Consider the following 13,439-nt stretch of genomic DNA (forward strand, 5'->3'; position numbering starts at 1 on the left):
CAGTCTCATAAAGTCCAAAGAAGGCTGGAATGAGACTCAGTGGGTAGACTGCTCTCTTGGTATTCATAAGGCTTTGGCTGAATGGCAGCCCTAGCACAGCCTTAACCAGATGTGGTGGTACAGAGCTCAAATCCCAGCATTTGGGAGGTGGAGGCAAGAGGATCAGAAGTTCAAGATCATCCTTGGTTATATATGGAGTTTCAGGCCAGTCTAGGTTACGTGAGACCCGACCACAAAGCCAGTCAGCCATCCAGTTAACCAACCAAGTAGCCAGCCACGCAAAAAAAGAAGAGACTGTAAGTGACTTGAGTGAGAACAGTCAAAGTGCTGGTGCTCTGGGTTTGGGTCCCACTTTGCACCCATCAGTAGACAGTCTTAGAAGGCCCCATGCTTCTCTATACTCACTTCAGCTCTTTCTTCACTTCTTCATAGTCAGCCTGGCCTTTGAGTTTTTCTTCCAGTTGCTGAAAACAGAAGGTTTTTATTAGCAGCCACATCTTGAAGGAAGTTGTCAGATTTCACTGATGACAATCCCTATAAGCAATCCTGTATTCAGGGAGCCAACACTGTGGAAGCCAACTTTTCCTTTCTGTTTCTATGACCTGATGAGAGTGTACATGTGTGCATGCACGCTCATGGAAGCACAACCAGAGGTTTTAGTGTAAAACTCAGTGAGAGTAGAAGGGAAAAGCTTCACAAAGGTAGAAAAATCCCACTGTGTATAAAATGCCAGGAAAAGGAAGCACAGCCTGGGTCCTAACACTTCAAAGGCATCATGTGGTTTTTGAACAAATGTGTTTGACTGCCTGGAGAGTACAGGTAAAACTGCAGTTTTGGTGGAAGCTGCCCACAGCTATTCAAAGGAGGGTAAACAAACACCAGGAAGCAAGCATGGTCACTGGGAGACTTAGACATTAGGGCCTAGGGAGTAGAGCCAGTTCCACTGTGTGGCTCACTGAAAGCTGCTTCATTCTTGTGGGAATGACTCTGGCTGATAATGACTGGTCCCACTGTCCTCTGTGGCATTGCAGTATATTTCTAGGGTGATAATATGCTTAAGTGTTCCTTAATATTGTTCTGTAAGCTTGCAGGATACACCCGTGACTCTATGGCTATTTTTACACTGATGGTTTTCCTGGGCTTGGACGGTAAGTCTCAGGTATTTTCTTCCAAGGCCTGTTTTTTTCTTTGAGGCCTTGGGGAGACAGGGCCGCTCCAGGTAAACCGCGAGTCTGCAAGGCAAGAATCTGGTGAGTCAGCATGTTTCCAAGGTTGAGCTGAACAACTTTAAGGGTCTCAGTAGCTAGCATCTTACTATCTATGGAGCCTCTAGGTGTCTCATTAGGTTCTAGTTGAGACCAATGGAGAAAATTTTAGAACCTGGGGAGAGAGGCTTAATTGCTTGGTCCCTCAGCCTCGAAACTCCTCTGTATCAGAACCTACCCAGAGTTCCAAGTAGACCGTTGCTTTGTCTCATCCACTCAGCTCATTTTCTTCCATTGCCTCTGCTGATACATTTCTTGTGTATTTCAACTGCATAAAATTGCTCCACCTCATTCCCTTTTAAATATCTCTCGCTAACTTTATAAATTATAATGGTTTTCTCAGGGATAATCAGATGGAGGGTGGTAGGCACTCATTTCCTATAAAAGCCTCTCAGAAGGTGTTTGGAAAGAAGTGATTATTTCATTCCGTTCCCTACAGTCAAATAGCAGGAAGCACCGCCCACCCGTGCTCAGCAAAGTATGATCTGCAGTGTTTTGAGGAGGCCAGATGTGAACACATGTCAGGTCACCTCCAGAGAATGGCAGAAGGCAGGGAGGAAGACAGAGGGAGGGGCTGAGATGGAGTATGTCAGCCTAAAAAGGCCAGGCAGCATGAGCTCCAGCCTGTTTCTTAGAAGCCAGACATGTTTGGGGCAGTTAGGATATTCCTGCTGCATCAAATGACAGGAGCAACAGGGGGCTAAAGCTGTCACACGAGGGAAGAACTAGTGGAAGACACCACTAAGCCTCCCAAGTCTGAGATTCTTGTTACTGCCAAGAGTATACACTGGGTTTTACCCTGTGATGGGGCCGATAAAAAAAGAGGGCTGGAAAAATAACTCAGTTGGCAGAGTGATTGCTTAGCATTCCTGAAGCCCCAGGCTCCAAATCCTGCAGCACACACTAGTCATGGCTGTATACACGTGTAATCCCAGGATGCAGAGAGAAGGAGCGCAAGCTCAAGCGCCTTCTCAGTCACATAACTGGTTTGAGGCTAGTATGCGCTATATGAGATGTTGTTTCCAAAAAAAAAAAAAAAAAAAAGGTTGTCATGATTAGAGTCTGTTTTATTTTTTTTTTTCTATTATTGGGTTTGTGTATTTGTGTACATGACATCTGTATGGGCCCATGTGCCATGGTGCCTATGTGAAGATCAAAGGACAATGTTTGTGGAGTCTGTTCCTTCCTTCCATTCTTCTATGGGTCTTAAGAATTGAACTTAGGTTGTCAGGTTTGTGTGGCAAGTACCCTAACCCGCTGAGCCATCTCAGCAGCCTGGAAATATTCATCACCGACAATATCTCCTATTACTATTACTATATGTGGATATAGGTGCACACACTATGGTGTTGTGTGGTCAGAGTACGATGTTTGTGGAGTTGGTTCTTTGACCTTTGTGTGGATTCTGGTGATTGAACTTGGGTTGCCAGGTTTGCATGCCAGTGCCTTTACCCACCCGGCCACCCTGGCAGTGTGTGTTAGGTATGACAGTGCTCAGCAAGAACTAAACAGCTGCCACTGAAATTTCATGTTCTCACGGGGTAGTTTCACAGTGAAGACCGACCCTACCAGCTCGTTTGTAAACTGCAGTAGCATATTTCATCCCGGGGAGACCGAGTGCTAGGAGCTTGGCAAAGGGGTGCTCAGCAAAGCTTGTCTCCACCTTCCTACCCTAGAGTTCAGTGCAGTCTCAGATAGGAATGGCTCTGGTTGCTCCATGAAACTGGATCAAACACATGCTGTCTGGCAGGTCTCCTCTGTCTGCTGAGCCACCTTGCTGGCCCATGATAGTATCATTATAAATTGAGGGCCTAATTAATCTTAGCCCAGATCTCTTTGTTTTGAAACAGGGTCTCTTGTAGCCCAGGCTGGCCTTGAACTTGATTTATGCCCAAGGAAGACCTTGAATTTCTGATCCTCCTGCCTCTACCTCCAGAGTGCTGAGATTGTAGGTGTGCATCAGCACCCCAGTGCTGGGGATGGAACCCAGGGGTTTGTGCATGCCATGTAAGCACACAACCAACTGGGCTGCATCCCAGACAGACCTGCTAGCCTTTCCCATAAACACTCATTTTAATTGAAGGTACTACTGACATTTTCCATGCCACAGTGAGGACAGTGCAGGTGACTGGCTAATTGCATTGCTTCTCCATGAAGAGTGCTCTGACAAAGCCATGGAACAGTTATCAAAAATAGCTGCCTCTCATGGCAGTTCATTAATTATGAACTCAGAGTTATCTGCCACAAATGGGACAGTGCTGCTGAGCACTTGTCAGACTGGGCAGGAAGAAACAGTTCTCACTCACAAGCTGGTTTCCACACCTGTTTAAAGGTGAGAAGACATGGATGGTGATGTGATGAGCTAACCGTGACGTCTGCATGAAAGAGTAGAACACTGGCCAAGAGAAACTAGTAAATATGAGACCTCATGGTGGAGAAAGGATAGGGCAGTTTCAACATGCTGGACCACGAGAAGCAATTAATGAGTTGCCTGAGATATCCAATTACAGATAGCACCAGTAAAATGTGTTGGTTAAAAAACAAAACAAAACAAAACAAAACAAAACACAACGAAAACCAGCAATCATATTAGGACTCAAGATTCTGCCTATGGGCTGGGGATGTAGCTTAGTTGGTAGAGTGCTTGCATAGCTTGCATAGCATGCATGAAGCTCTGGGTTCAATCCCTAGCACCACAGCATCACATAAGAGAGCATAGTGCAGTGCACCTGTAATTTTCGCATTCCAGAGGTAGGGGCAGATGTTCAAGGTCATAATTGGGTATAAAATGAGTTTGAGACCAGCCTTGGATACATGGACCCTGTTTAGACCATGAAACCATCAACTTTGTATGACTTGCTCTCTCAAAGTGACTGTTATCAGAGCTGCTTCCAGGCTGCATCCTGATTCCAGTCCCTCAGCATATATTCTGTAATCACTTGTCCCTCAAAGCTGAAAAAAATATGGTTTAGGCAGGAAAATATAAATAAAAGCAAACGTTCAACAACAACAAAACAGCTGAGTGGGGCAGGGAGACGTGAGAAGAAAGAAAAACCAGAAAGAAACATCTCATAGTAAATGGGTGTGCTGATGCATGCCTATCACCCTAGCTCTTGTGAGGGTGGAGCAGGAACTGAAGGCTAGCCTTGGCTACACAGTGAATTCCAGGCGGAGGAAGAGAAGAAGAAAGGCACAGTAGTATAAGACAAGCTATCATTGTGGTGTTACAGGAGCTATGACTGGAAGGTCAGAGTTCCTCATTATAAGCATCAGATGACAGGTTGAGAAGGTGACAAACCTATTCATCTTATTCATAAAATATCTCCCTAGTGATTGTGTCTACATTTAGTTTAAATCAGAGACTATAAATTATGCACACTAAAAAAAAAAAAAAAAGGAGAACAAGAAGAAGCCATGGCTGAGCAGAGTGGCAGAGACCTAACCCCAGCACTCAGGAGGCAGAAGTAGGTACCTCTCTGTGAGTTCAAGGCCAGCCTAGTGTACTGAGCACTTTAGGCCAGCCAAGGTTATAGAGTGAAATCTGTCTTAAATACACACTCACACTGCTCTGCTCAAAATCAAGAAACAAATCCTGAGAAGATACCTCATTCAATCAACCTTACCCCTGTGGGGAAGTATAGGATATAGCAGGGAGATCTGCCTATTTGGTGGCCTCTGAGGCCTTCTGTGCATGGCTTTGATATGTATCGGAGCCATCTTTACTTTTGGCAACAAGGGGTTAAGATAATTAAAGTCAGAAGTCTTGTTACTAGAGGATATGTTTTGATTATTAGATCAGATGAAGGGAAGAATGATTTTTGGAAAGAAGCATTGCTGGATTGTTTCATTAACTGTGCAGTATTAGAGAATTCCCCCAAGACACGATAAGAACATTAATTTGTGCAACTCTGTTTCATTTTGTGTGTGTGTGTGTAAAGGCAAACATTAGAGCCCTAACTGATTTAGAAGAAATTGCTCTGTATGAGAACTGGAGGGCTGACAGCCTGCAGCTCTGCCAGGGAGTAATGGGCAGGATGCGCTTGAGTCAAGCCCTTACTGGGACAGAGGAGACCCAGAAAAACAATTGAACGATGATGTCATCTAAGGCAGAGACGTCAAACCTGCGTTCTCACGCCAGCCAGGGTAAGCTGAGAGGAGGAAATGCTGGGCTATGAGCCATTTACCCAAGCCCAGGGCCTTCTCCTCAGGGACACCTGGGCACAGGCACTCTCTGAGCAAGTGGAAGCTATCCCTGCCAAAGAAGCCAAGGAGAAAGAAACTAGCCAGGCAGAGCTGTGGTGCTGCTGGCATCAGCCACAAACTCACAGCAAAACTAGGTTCTGGGTTAAACTTGGTCATGTATCAGAAAAAAAAAAAAAAAAAAATCACTAAAAGAAAAGGGTGGGGGAAATGGTTCTGTCCGTGAAGTGCTTGCAGGGTAAGCATGAAAACCCAAGTCCTACCCCAGAAACCACATAGAAAAGCTAGTCATGTGGCATACTTTTTAATCCTAGTGCAGGAAGTAGAAACAGGCAGATACCTGGGATTTGCTGGCCAGCCAGCTATGCCTTCTCCTTGTGCCCAAGGTTTCAGAAAACCCTTTGCCTCAAAACACAATGGGAAATTTGCTAGGTAGCCCAGGTTGGCATAGAACTCACAGATTCTCCTCTCTTGTTCTTGTCTTCCAAGTTAGGGTGCTAGCCATGCACCGTCATGCTATACTAGAATCACTTCATATAAGAAAAAAACCTTTCCTTCCATCTTTCCCTTCTACATTTTGAGACTAGGTCTCACTGTAACAGACAAGAGTGGCTTGGAACTTCTAGGCTTAATGACACTCCTGCCACCTCAGCTTCCCCAGTAGTTAGGAGTACAGGTTCATATTTTAGTCTTTGTGTGCGTGTGTGCATGCATGCACAGATGGAGAGAGGAGGACATGTGTGTGTGTGTGTGTGCGCACGCGCGTGTTCGAGTGCATGCATGCACAGATGGAGAGAGGACATTGGTTGTCCTGCTCCTCATTCTCTGCCATTTCACCTGAGAAAAGTCTCTCACTGAAGGAAAGCCGGAAAGTCTTAGCAATCCTCCTGTCTCCACTCCCCATAGCAATAAGGTTATAGACAGGTGCCTAGAACCATGCCAGGATTTTTACATGGGTGTTGGGGATTTGAACTCAGGTTTCATGTTTATATAACAAGTGCTCTTTACCCCTGAGCCATCTCAACTTAGCCTCCTCCATTTTTCAGTGAGCTAGATTTGCTTCATTTACTGACCTCACTCACTCATGCATGGACAAGGAGACACCTGGAGGGGCAGGCCAGCCTTGGTTGAAAATCTTGGAGGAAGAGCAGGAGGCCCTCCAGCCTGGCCAGAGCCCTGAGTGGTGCTGGTTTCGTCTTCCTGTCTGCCAAACATCCCTCCCACGAGTCCCTTCTGGTCTAACACCTAGCAATCTAGGATTCCAGAACCATCTCTAAATTGTACTTGATTCGACTGGTACTTTGAAGTGTAATTACTATTATTTAGAATATGTAAAAGGTTCTGGGCTCTGCATTAGGGAGATGGTCTTATAAAAAAAAAAAAAAAGACTTAGAAGCCAATGTCTGCTCCATTGCTTAGAATTCCATGGGACAGGTGGGGACAGCATATGGCTCTATGGGTTGAGGCAACATTGAGTTCCAGGCCACTGGCCTTCAGTACATACTGACAAAGAAGTGACTGTCAGCTCATGGGGGCTCAAATGTGTTTTCCGTGGATCTCCAGGCTTCTGTGTAGTTTGTGTAGCTTCTGTGTAGTTTTGTGAGCTGGGTACTCATACAGGAGAAAGTTGGGATGCTCAGCAGCTCTGTTAAAGCACACAAACCTACAGAGATGGCCTTGACTGTGAGGCTGACCACTGAGCCCTCCACAAGGAGTGCCCAGCAATGCCGGGTGCTGTGCAGTCTTGGGAGGTCTCAGGTGGTAGAGTAGTGCAGTGGGCAGACAGGAGCAGTCAGGCATCTGTCAAGTACCAGGGAGCTCTCTGCTGTGGGGGAGTGGTGCATTACAAGGAAAATGCCAGGAGTGGTAGTGGGAGTCAGACTCAATTTCTCTGTCCCAGGAATCTAGGACTTTGCTCAGAACTGACATGGGCTGGAGCTTGTCAAGGTTATGGTCACGGGCCAGTATGTTCATGAAAGCTCATCCATGCTTGCTAACCCCACCTTATGCTCTCGTCCCCGCCACGCCCTTACTTTGAGTGTGCTATTCTTGGCATTCAGTTGCTGCTCCAGCTGTGAGATCTGGCTGGCGGAATTCTCACGTAGCTTGGTGAGGCTGGCCTGGAGTCGCTGCACATCTTCCACCAGCTGGGCGATCTCCCGCTCTTTGGCAGCCAACTCTACTTCTAGGCTGGATCGGGTCAGCACCTCTATGGCCTGCTCCTGGGAAGGACAAAGCAATGACGAGACAGCACTGGCAATGGGGGAGGAGCTTGGGGACCCGTCCATCTGTAACTGAAGCACAAGCCACATAGATAGGAGGGTACAGTCACCAGGAGTCAGGGGTGGACATGACTTCCTGCCTTTGCATGACTGTGACCTGGATCTGTTACTTGGGCAAATATTTTCTCAGAATCTCTCTCCCTTGTACTAGGCATGTGGCAACTGAAAAAAGAAAAGCCTGTCTTTTGCAGGCTCAGTCTAGTGAGGCTGGGCAAGTTAGACACACCTTTGAAGTACACCAACTTGTTACATGTGAGGTGGTGCCAAGGACTACAGAACACTGGAACAGGGAGGATATGAGAGTTAAAGTCAGAAAGACTATTTATTCAGTGCCTGGGTCTTCCCATGTAAACCTAGGCTACTCTGGAACTCATGGGAAGCCACCTCTCTCTGCCAGCCGAGAGCTGGGACTAAGGATGTGCACTGAAAGGCTCTTTAAAGTAGATTGGTCCACAGAGTCTCGCTGAGGTAGGGACATGTGAGCAGAGACCTGAAGGGTGGGAGGCTGGCTCTGAATTCTTAATCATCCTGTATTCACTTCCCAAGATTATGGGTGTTCAACAACACTCCAGACTAGCATGGAGTTTAAAGATGAGGAATATACACATTGGTGGATCCTTTGCTTAAAAATGCTTATGATAAATGAACGGTTTCTTTTACTCATTAATGTCCTGCCCCCCATGCATGCGTGTGCACAAGTTGGAGGACTTAGATCTCAGATTGTCAGGCTTAGCAGCAAGAACCTTTATCTGTTGAGCCATTGTTTCAGCCTGAGTATTTGTTAAAAATGTCTTCAGAGGATGGAGAGATGTCTTCAATGGTTAAGGGCAGTTGGCTGCTCTGCCAGAGGACCCAGGTTCTTTCCCCAGCAACCACTTGGAAGGTCTCAACTGTATTTAAGTCCAGTCCCAGGGCACACAGTGCCCTCTTCTGTCCTTCACGAGCACTTCATGCACATGGTGCATAGACATATGCAGGCAAAACACCCATACATAAAAATAAAATATAAAATGTTCAGAAAATAGTAAAAGGGGGCTGGAGAGATGGCTCAGTGGTTACAAACACTGGCTGCTCTTCCAGAGGATCCAGGATCAGTTCCCAGGATGTAGGTGGTTCTAGGGGATCCCATGTCCTCCTCCGGCCTTCAATGGCACCAGACACTCACAGAGTGCACAGGTATATGTGTAGAAAAAGTACCCATATACATAAAAAACCCAAATCGACCCCCCTCCACAACCTCCCATCATTCCCTAAAATGCTGTGTGAAAAACACATAACACGTAAGCCAGAAAGGTATTAAAAAATGAGCTAAAGTCCAATCTATAGCTTGGTTTCTCAATGACTCTGTTTTCATTGAGTTGTGAAGGTCAGGGCTATGTGTGGTGGTGCACACACATGATCTCAGCCCTTGAAAGGCTGATGCAGGAGGATGGAGACTTTACCAGCTTGGGGTACAGAGTGACCCCTGTACCCAACACCAAACAAAATGTTTTTAAAAGTAGTTATGGCTCCTGACTAATTCTGGAAGCTTTTCTGCAGAGTAGAGACATTTGCATAGGACTGTATGGATGAGGACTGGAGTGTAGCTTCCATAGCATGAACCAGTTGCTCCCCAGCCCCCATACACACAAGAGGTAGAGGACAAAGCATGTTCCTTCATCTTAGTCTTGTTTAGTTTGTGCCCAAGGTGCTTGTCATAGGGCACATGGCACATGTGGGGACAGCCAGTTACTGAGGGAAGTGACTTTTCCTAACAATGTCCTGGGAAATTCAGGCCCTTTCTATGGAAGTTCATGCAGATCTTTGTGCCAAGCAGATCCTGTTCTGGTTCTTTAATGTGTATGATGTCCTATTTCCTCCTTTTGGTTCTGAGCTTCTAAGTATCCCCCACTGGCTTGTCCCTGGATACAGTCTACCTATACTGTCCTGTCCAGCACATACCCAAGGGATGCCTGTCTCCAGTGAACTGGTGGCTATGAGGCAAGCCTAGGAATGGCAGGAAGAGACTCTAGAACCAATTGACATCCTGGTGGCTTCTTACTGTCTTAAAAAGTATCAGTTTACAATTGGATGAAAACTTTAAAACATAAAAGTTTCACAATAGGATTTGCAGAGCTGTGGATCAGGGAGGGAGGGGGGCACATAAGACAGATGACCTGGGATTAGGTATGTGGAATACACCCACAGTCCCAGAATTCTGGAAGTGGAGGCAGGAAGATTAGGAGTTCAAAGCTATCCTTAGCTATATGATGAGTTGGAGGCTAAGTCTGGGCTGTCTTATGAGACCATGTCTCAAAAAGAAAGAAAGAAAGAGAGAGAGAGAGAGAGAGAAAGAAAAAGAGAAAGAGAAAGAAAGAAGGAAGGAAAGAGAGAGAAGAGAGAGTGAGAGAGAGAGAGAGAGAGAGAGAGAGAGAGAGAGAGAGAGAGAGAGAGAGAGAGAGAGAAATAAAGAAAGTGGCCTTCAGGGAAGTGAGAGGCCAGCTTGGCATGTGCAGTATGAATCATGTATATATTCTAATGGATCTGTTCCATTCCATTCTGGAAGATGGCAATTGTAAACATTGTTTCAAGGGTTCTTTGGCAGTCTATAAAACCAGCCAAAAGGTGACCTAGACCTAACAATGGGCCAGATCAAGCCCAGGTTAAGGTATTGGGGATGGTAGGTCAAACAGTTGATCTACACAGAGCAGGTCTTGGTGGATCTAGGGCTTATCACCAGAACCCTGGGTACTTGAACCACAAATTCCTCATTCTAGGCTGACCTGAAAACATTGCTGTCCTACAAAAGTGAACTAAGATATGAACACATTCCCAAGACAATTCTTTGGCTCATATCTGTCTCCTCTTGGACATTCCTCTTGGTTCCATAGTGGGATACCAAAAATGAAAGAATGGAGAAAGGTTAGGGGCTGAGGTGGATGGAAAGGTTTGAGCCTGGGCAAGGATACTAGAGACTGTTATTTTAGAGGCTAAGAATGAAAGAGCTATAGGTACAACGGGAAAGGAGATGCACAAGCAGAGGGAATAAGAGGGCAGGTCTAGGCTAGCCCTTTAGTTTCTTCCTTGCACCAGCAGAGGTGTGGGGTTCAGCCTTGCCTCTCTGACGCTGGCCTCACAGATGGCCTTGCCTCCCAATATTAAAGTTCCGATAGGCTAAAGAGTGGCCAGGTGTGCTGCAACTGATCCTTGAACTAGTATTTGTCTGTAGACACATCACAGGGCTCTTCAGCACATCCTGACTTGCTCAGTGTCCATGAAAGAGTGGCAGGTTGATGGGTGGAGGGAAAGGTGCCTGTGAATGCTTGGCATGTATGTGGGTACCTCATGCTCATGTGACAAGCTCTTAATATTTGAGCCCCTCCCCTCCAGTCTTCTAGAATCAGAGTTCTATGAGACATTCAATGCATTGGTTCTGGCTTGGCCACAGTTATGGATTGTACTCTTTCTCAGTTGAGTTCTGCCATGCAAGCCCAACAGACCATTTTTTCCTGCTGGCTCTATGCCTGTGGTGGCCTCCATGGGAAGGTATGGATAGGGAAGTCCCTGCTTGCTGTGGCTGAGAGACTGAAGCCAGGGACTTGCAGCATTCAGCCCATGATGAAGTGTGGAAGCCACCCCTGGCCCCACAACTGACTGGATCTGTAAAAACATTCATTTCCTTCTGTAATGTTTGGGTTTGCTGTGGCCCAGCAAGGTGCCAGGGTTCTCTGCAATCCAAACATTTAGCTTAGAAGCCCTGTTAGACACGTTAGGATGAATGGCTTCCTCTTGACCAAGGGCGGCCACAGAAGCTGGGAAGCTGCTGGCCCTGGCTCCAGGGCTTGCCTCTGCCCTGGTGCTGTCCCCAGGGCTTCTACATTTGAGTAAGGAAGAATAAAGGACACATTTCAGAGAAAAGTAAGTTACTGTGTCCCTGAAGTATGAAAGAACTAACAGTCTCCTACATGAGACCCCTTCTACCACACCTTGAAATGCTCAGGGCCCTCTATATTATTATTTTTGAGACAGGTTATATAGCCTAGTCTGGCCAATTCTGCCAATCCCCCTGCCTCAGCTCCCTGAGTTTGTTTTCTTCCTTTTCTCTCTCTCTCTCTCTCACTCATTTTTTCTCTCTCTCTTCCTTCCTTCTCTCCCTCCCTCCTTCAAGATTAGGTTTCATATATAGCTCAGGCTGGTCTTGAACTTGCTATGTAGTTGAAAATGACTTCCTATTTCTGATGGGATTACATGTGTTTGACACTATGCCCAGCTACAGCTTCCTTTTATGGATAAATGAACCAAGAGCCAGGCAGATAGGATTTTTTGAGAATTCAGACCTGGGGTCTAAAGAGTCTTCCCTAGTATGTTGCTCTGTCACCAGGGCTAGTTACCCAAGGTCACCGAAGGCATCTGGAACCTGCTCGTTCAGGGCCACTTTGACCAAACCTTGCTGTTAACTTGAGAAGAGCCATGTGGGGCGAGGCATGTCACTGCACACTTTTAACCCCAGGACTCAGGAGGCTGAGGCAGGAGTATCACCAATTAGAGGTTAGCCTGAACTACTGTAGTGAGGCTTTATCTGAAAAATGAAAGGTCCATGCCAAAACAAACAAACAAACAAACAAACAAACACAAACACAAGTTTGCTGGAGAAGCCGGATGACCTGAGTTTGATCCTCAGAGCCCACATGGTGGAGGAAGAAAACTGACCCTTGCAAGTTGTCCTCTGACCCTCACTACTACTCTTTATTTTATATGATTTAAAGCATTTATTTTCTGCATATGAGTACAATGTTGCTGCTTCCAGATACACCAGAAGAGAGCATCAGTGGTTGCTGGGAACTGAACTCAGGATCTCTGGAAGAGCAGTCAGTGCTCTTATCCGCTGAGTCATCTCTCCAGCCCAAACTACTCTTATACCCACAAAATAAATAAATGTGTGTGTGTGTGTGTGTGTGTGAGAGAGAGAGAGAGAGAGAGAGAGAGAGAGCGCTCCACCTGGCATAGGACATGTACATAACCACTGGGGTCCCAACAAAAACCATGAGGACAACTGTGTACTATTGGCAGAGCTTTTCCTTCATCCTTCCCAAGTGCTAGCTAAGAATAATTGATAAGTGTGGGGTTAGGGCTGTCAGCTCGTTAGGATCTTGAGTACCTGGCCTCTGGGAATGTCTGTGAGGGAGCTTTGGGTATGAGTTAGTTGAGATGGGAGACACTCTCTCTGGGGGTAGCACCTAAGGCAGGGGTTGTGAAGTTAATAAAAAGATGGAGGCCAGCTAAGCAGCAGCATTGATCTCTGTGTCCTGACTGGATGTGAGCTGCTGCCGCACACCGCTACCATGCCCTCCCGGCCATGATGGTCTGTACCCTTGAACCACGAGCCAGAATAATCCCTTATTAGAAAAGTCACCAGTATACTAGCAGACATTCATTCCTGCTTCAACTGTTACTCCAAAGGCAAGAGTTGAAACCAGCAGTGACAGGAGTAGGGGGAGGGATGGGGTTGGGGTAAAGCCCGGGTTACCCACCACATCTGGAGCCTTCTGGATCTGCGAGGCCAGTTGGAGAGAGTGATTGGCCGATGAGAGCTGTTCCCTTAAACTTTCTGCCTCTCTCTGTGCCACCTCTGCCCTCTGAAGGAAACGAAAAGGGGTGAGGAGAAGAGAGTACATTTGGTTTAACAGCTGACAATTATTACAAGAACATTCAT

The 13,439-nt window shown here is 46.4% G+C and overlaps 1 protein-coding gene across 13 annotated transcripts in view; it reads right to left on the bottom strand.

Moving 5' to 3' along the window:
* Positions 1-13,439, bottom strand: part of Cux1 (cut like homeobox 1) — a 318,232-nt gene that overhangs the window by 70,928 nt on the left and 233,865 nt on the right. For 7 of the 13 annotated variants that reach the window (XM_085837323.1, XM_085837321.1, XM_085837312.1 and 4 more), the window contains exons 10-12: positions 13,258-13,362; positions 7,499-7,681; positions 406-464 (exon numbers count right to left, since the gene is read on the bottom strand). In XM_085837323.1, the coding sequence (XP_085693449.1) occupies positions 406-464; positions 7,499-7,681; positions 13,258-13,362 (347 nt within the window). Of the gene's footprint in view, positions 1-405; positions 465-7,498; positions 7,688-13,257; positions 13,363-13,439 lie in introns of all 13 variants that reach the window. The other 6 variants (XM_085837322.1, XM_085837320.1, XM_085837315.1 and 3 more) reach the window with 1 other exon arrangement.

This window comes from Mus caroli, unplaced genomic scaffold (genome assembly GCF_978045245.1).
Source record: "Mus caroli unplaced genomic scaffold, Mus_caroli_1 scaffold_4, whole genome shotgun sequence".
Classification (NCBI taxonomy): domain Eukaryota; kingdom Metazoa; phylum Chordata; class Mammalia; order Rodentia; family Muridae; genus Mus; species Mus caroli.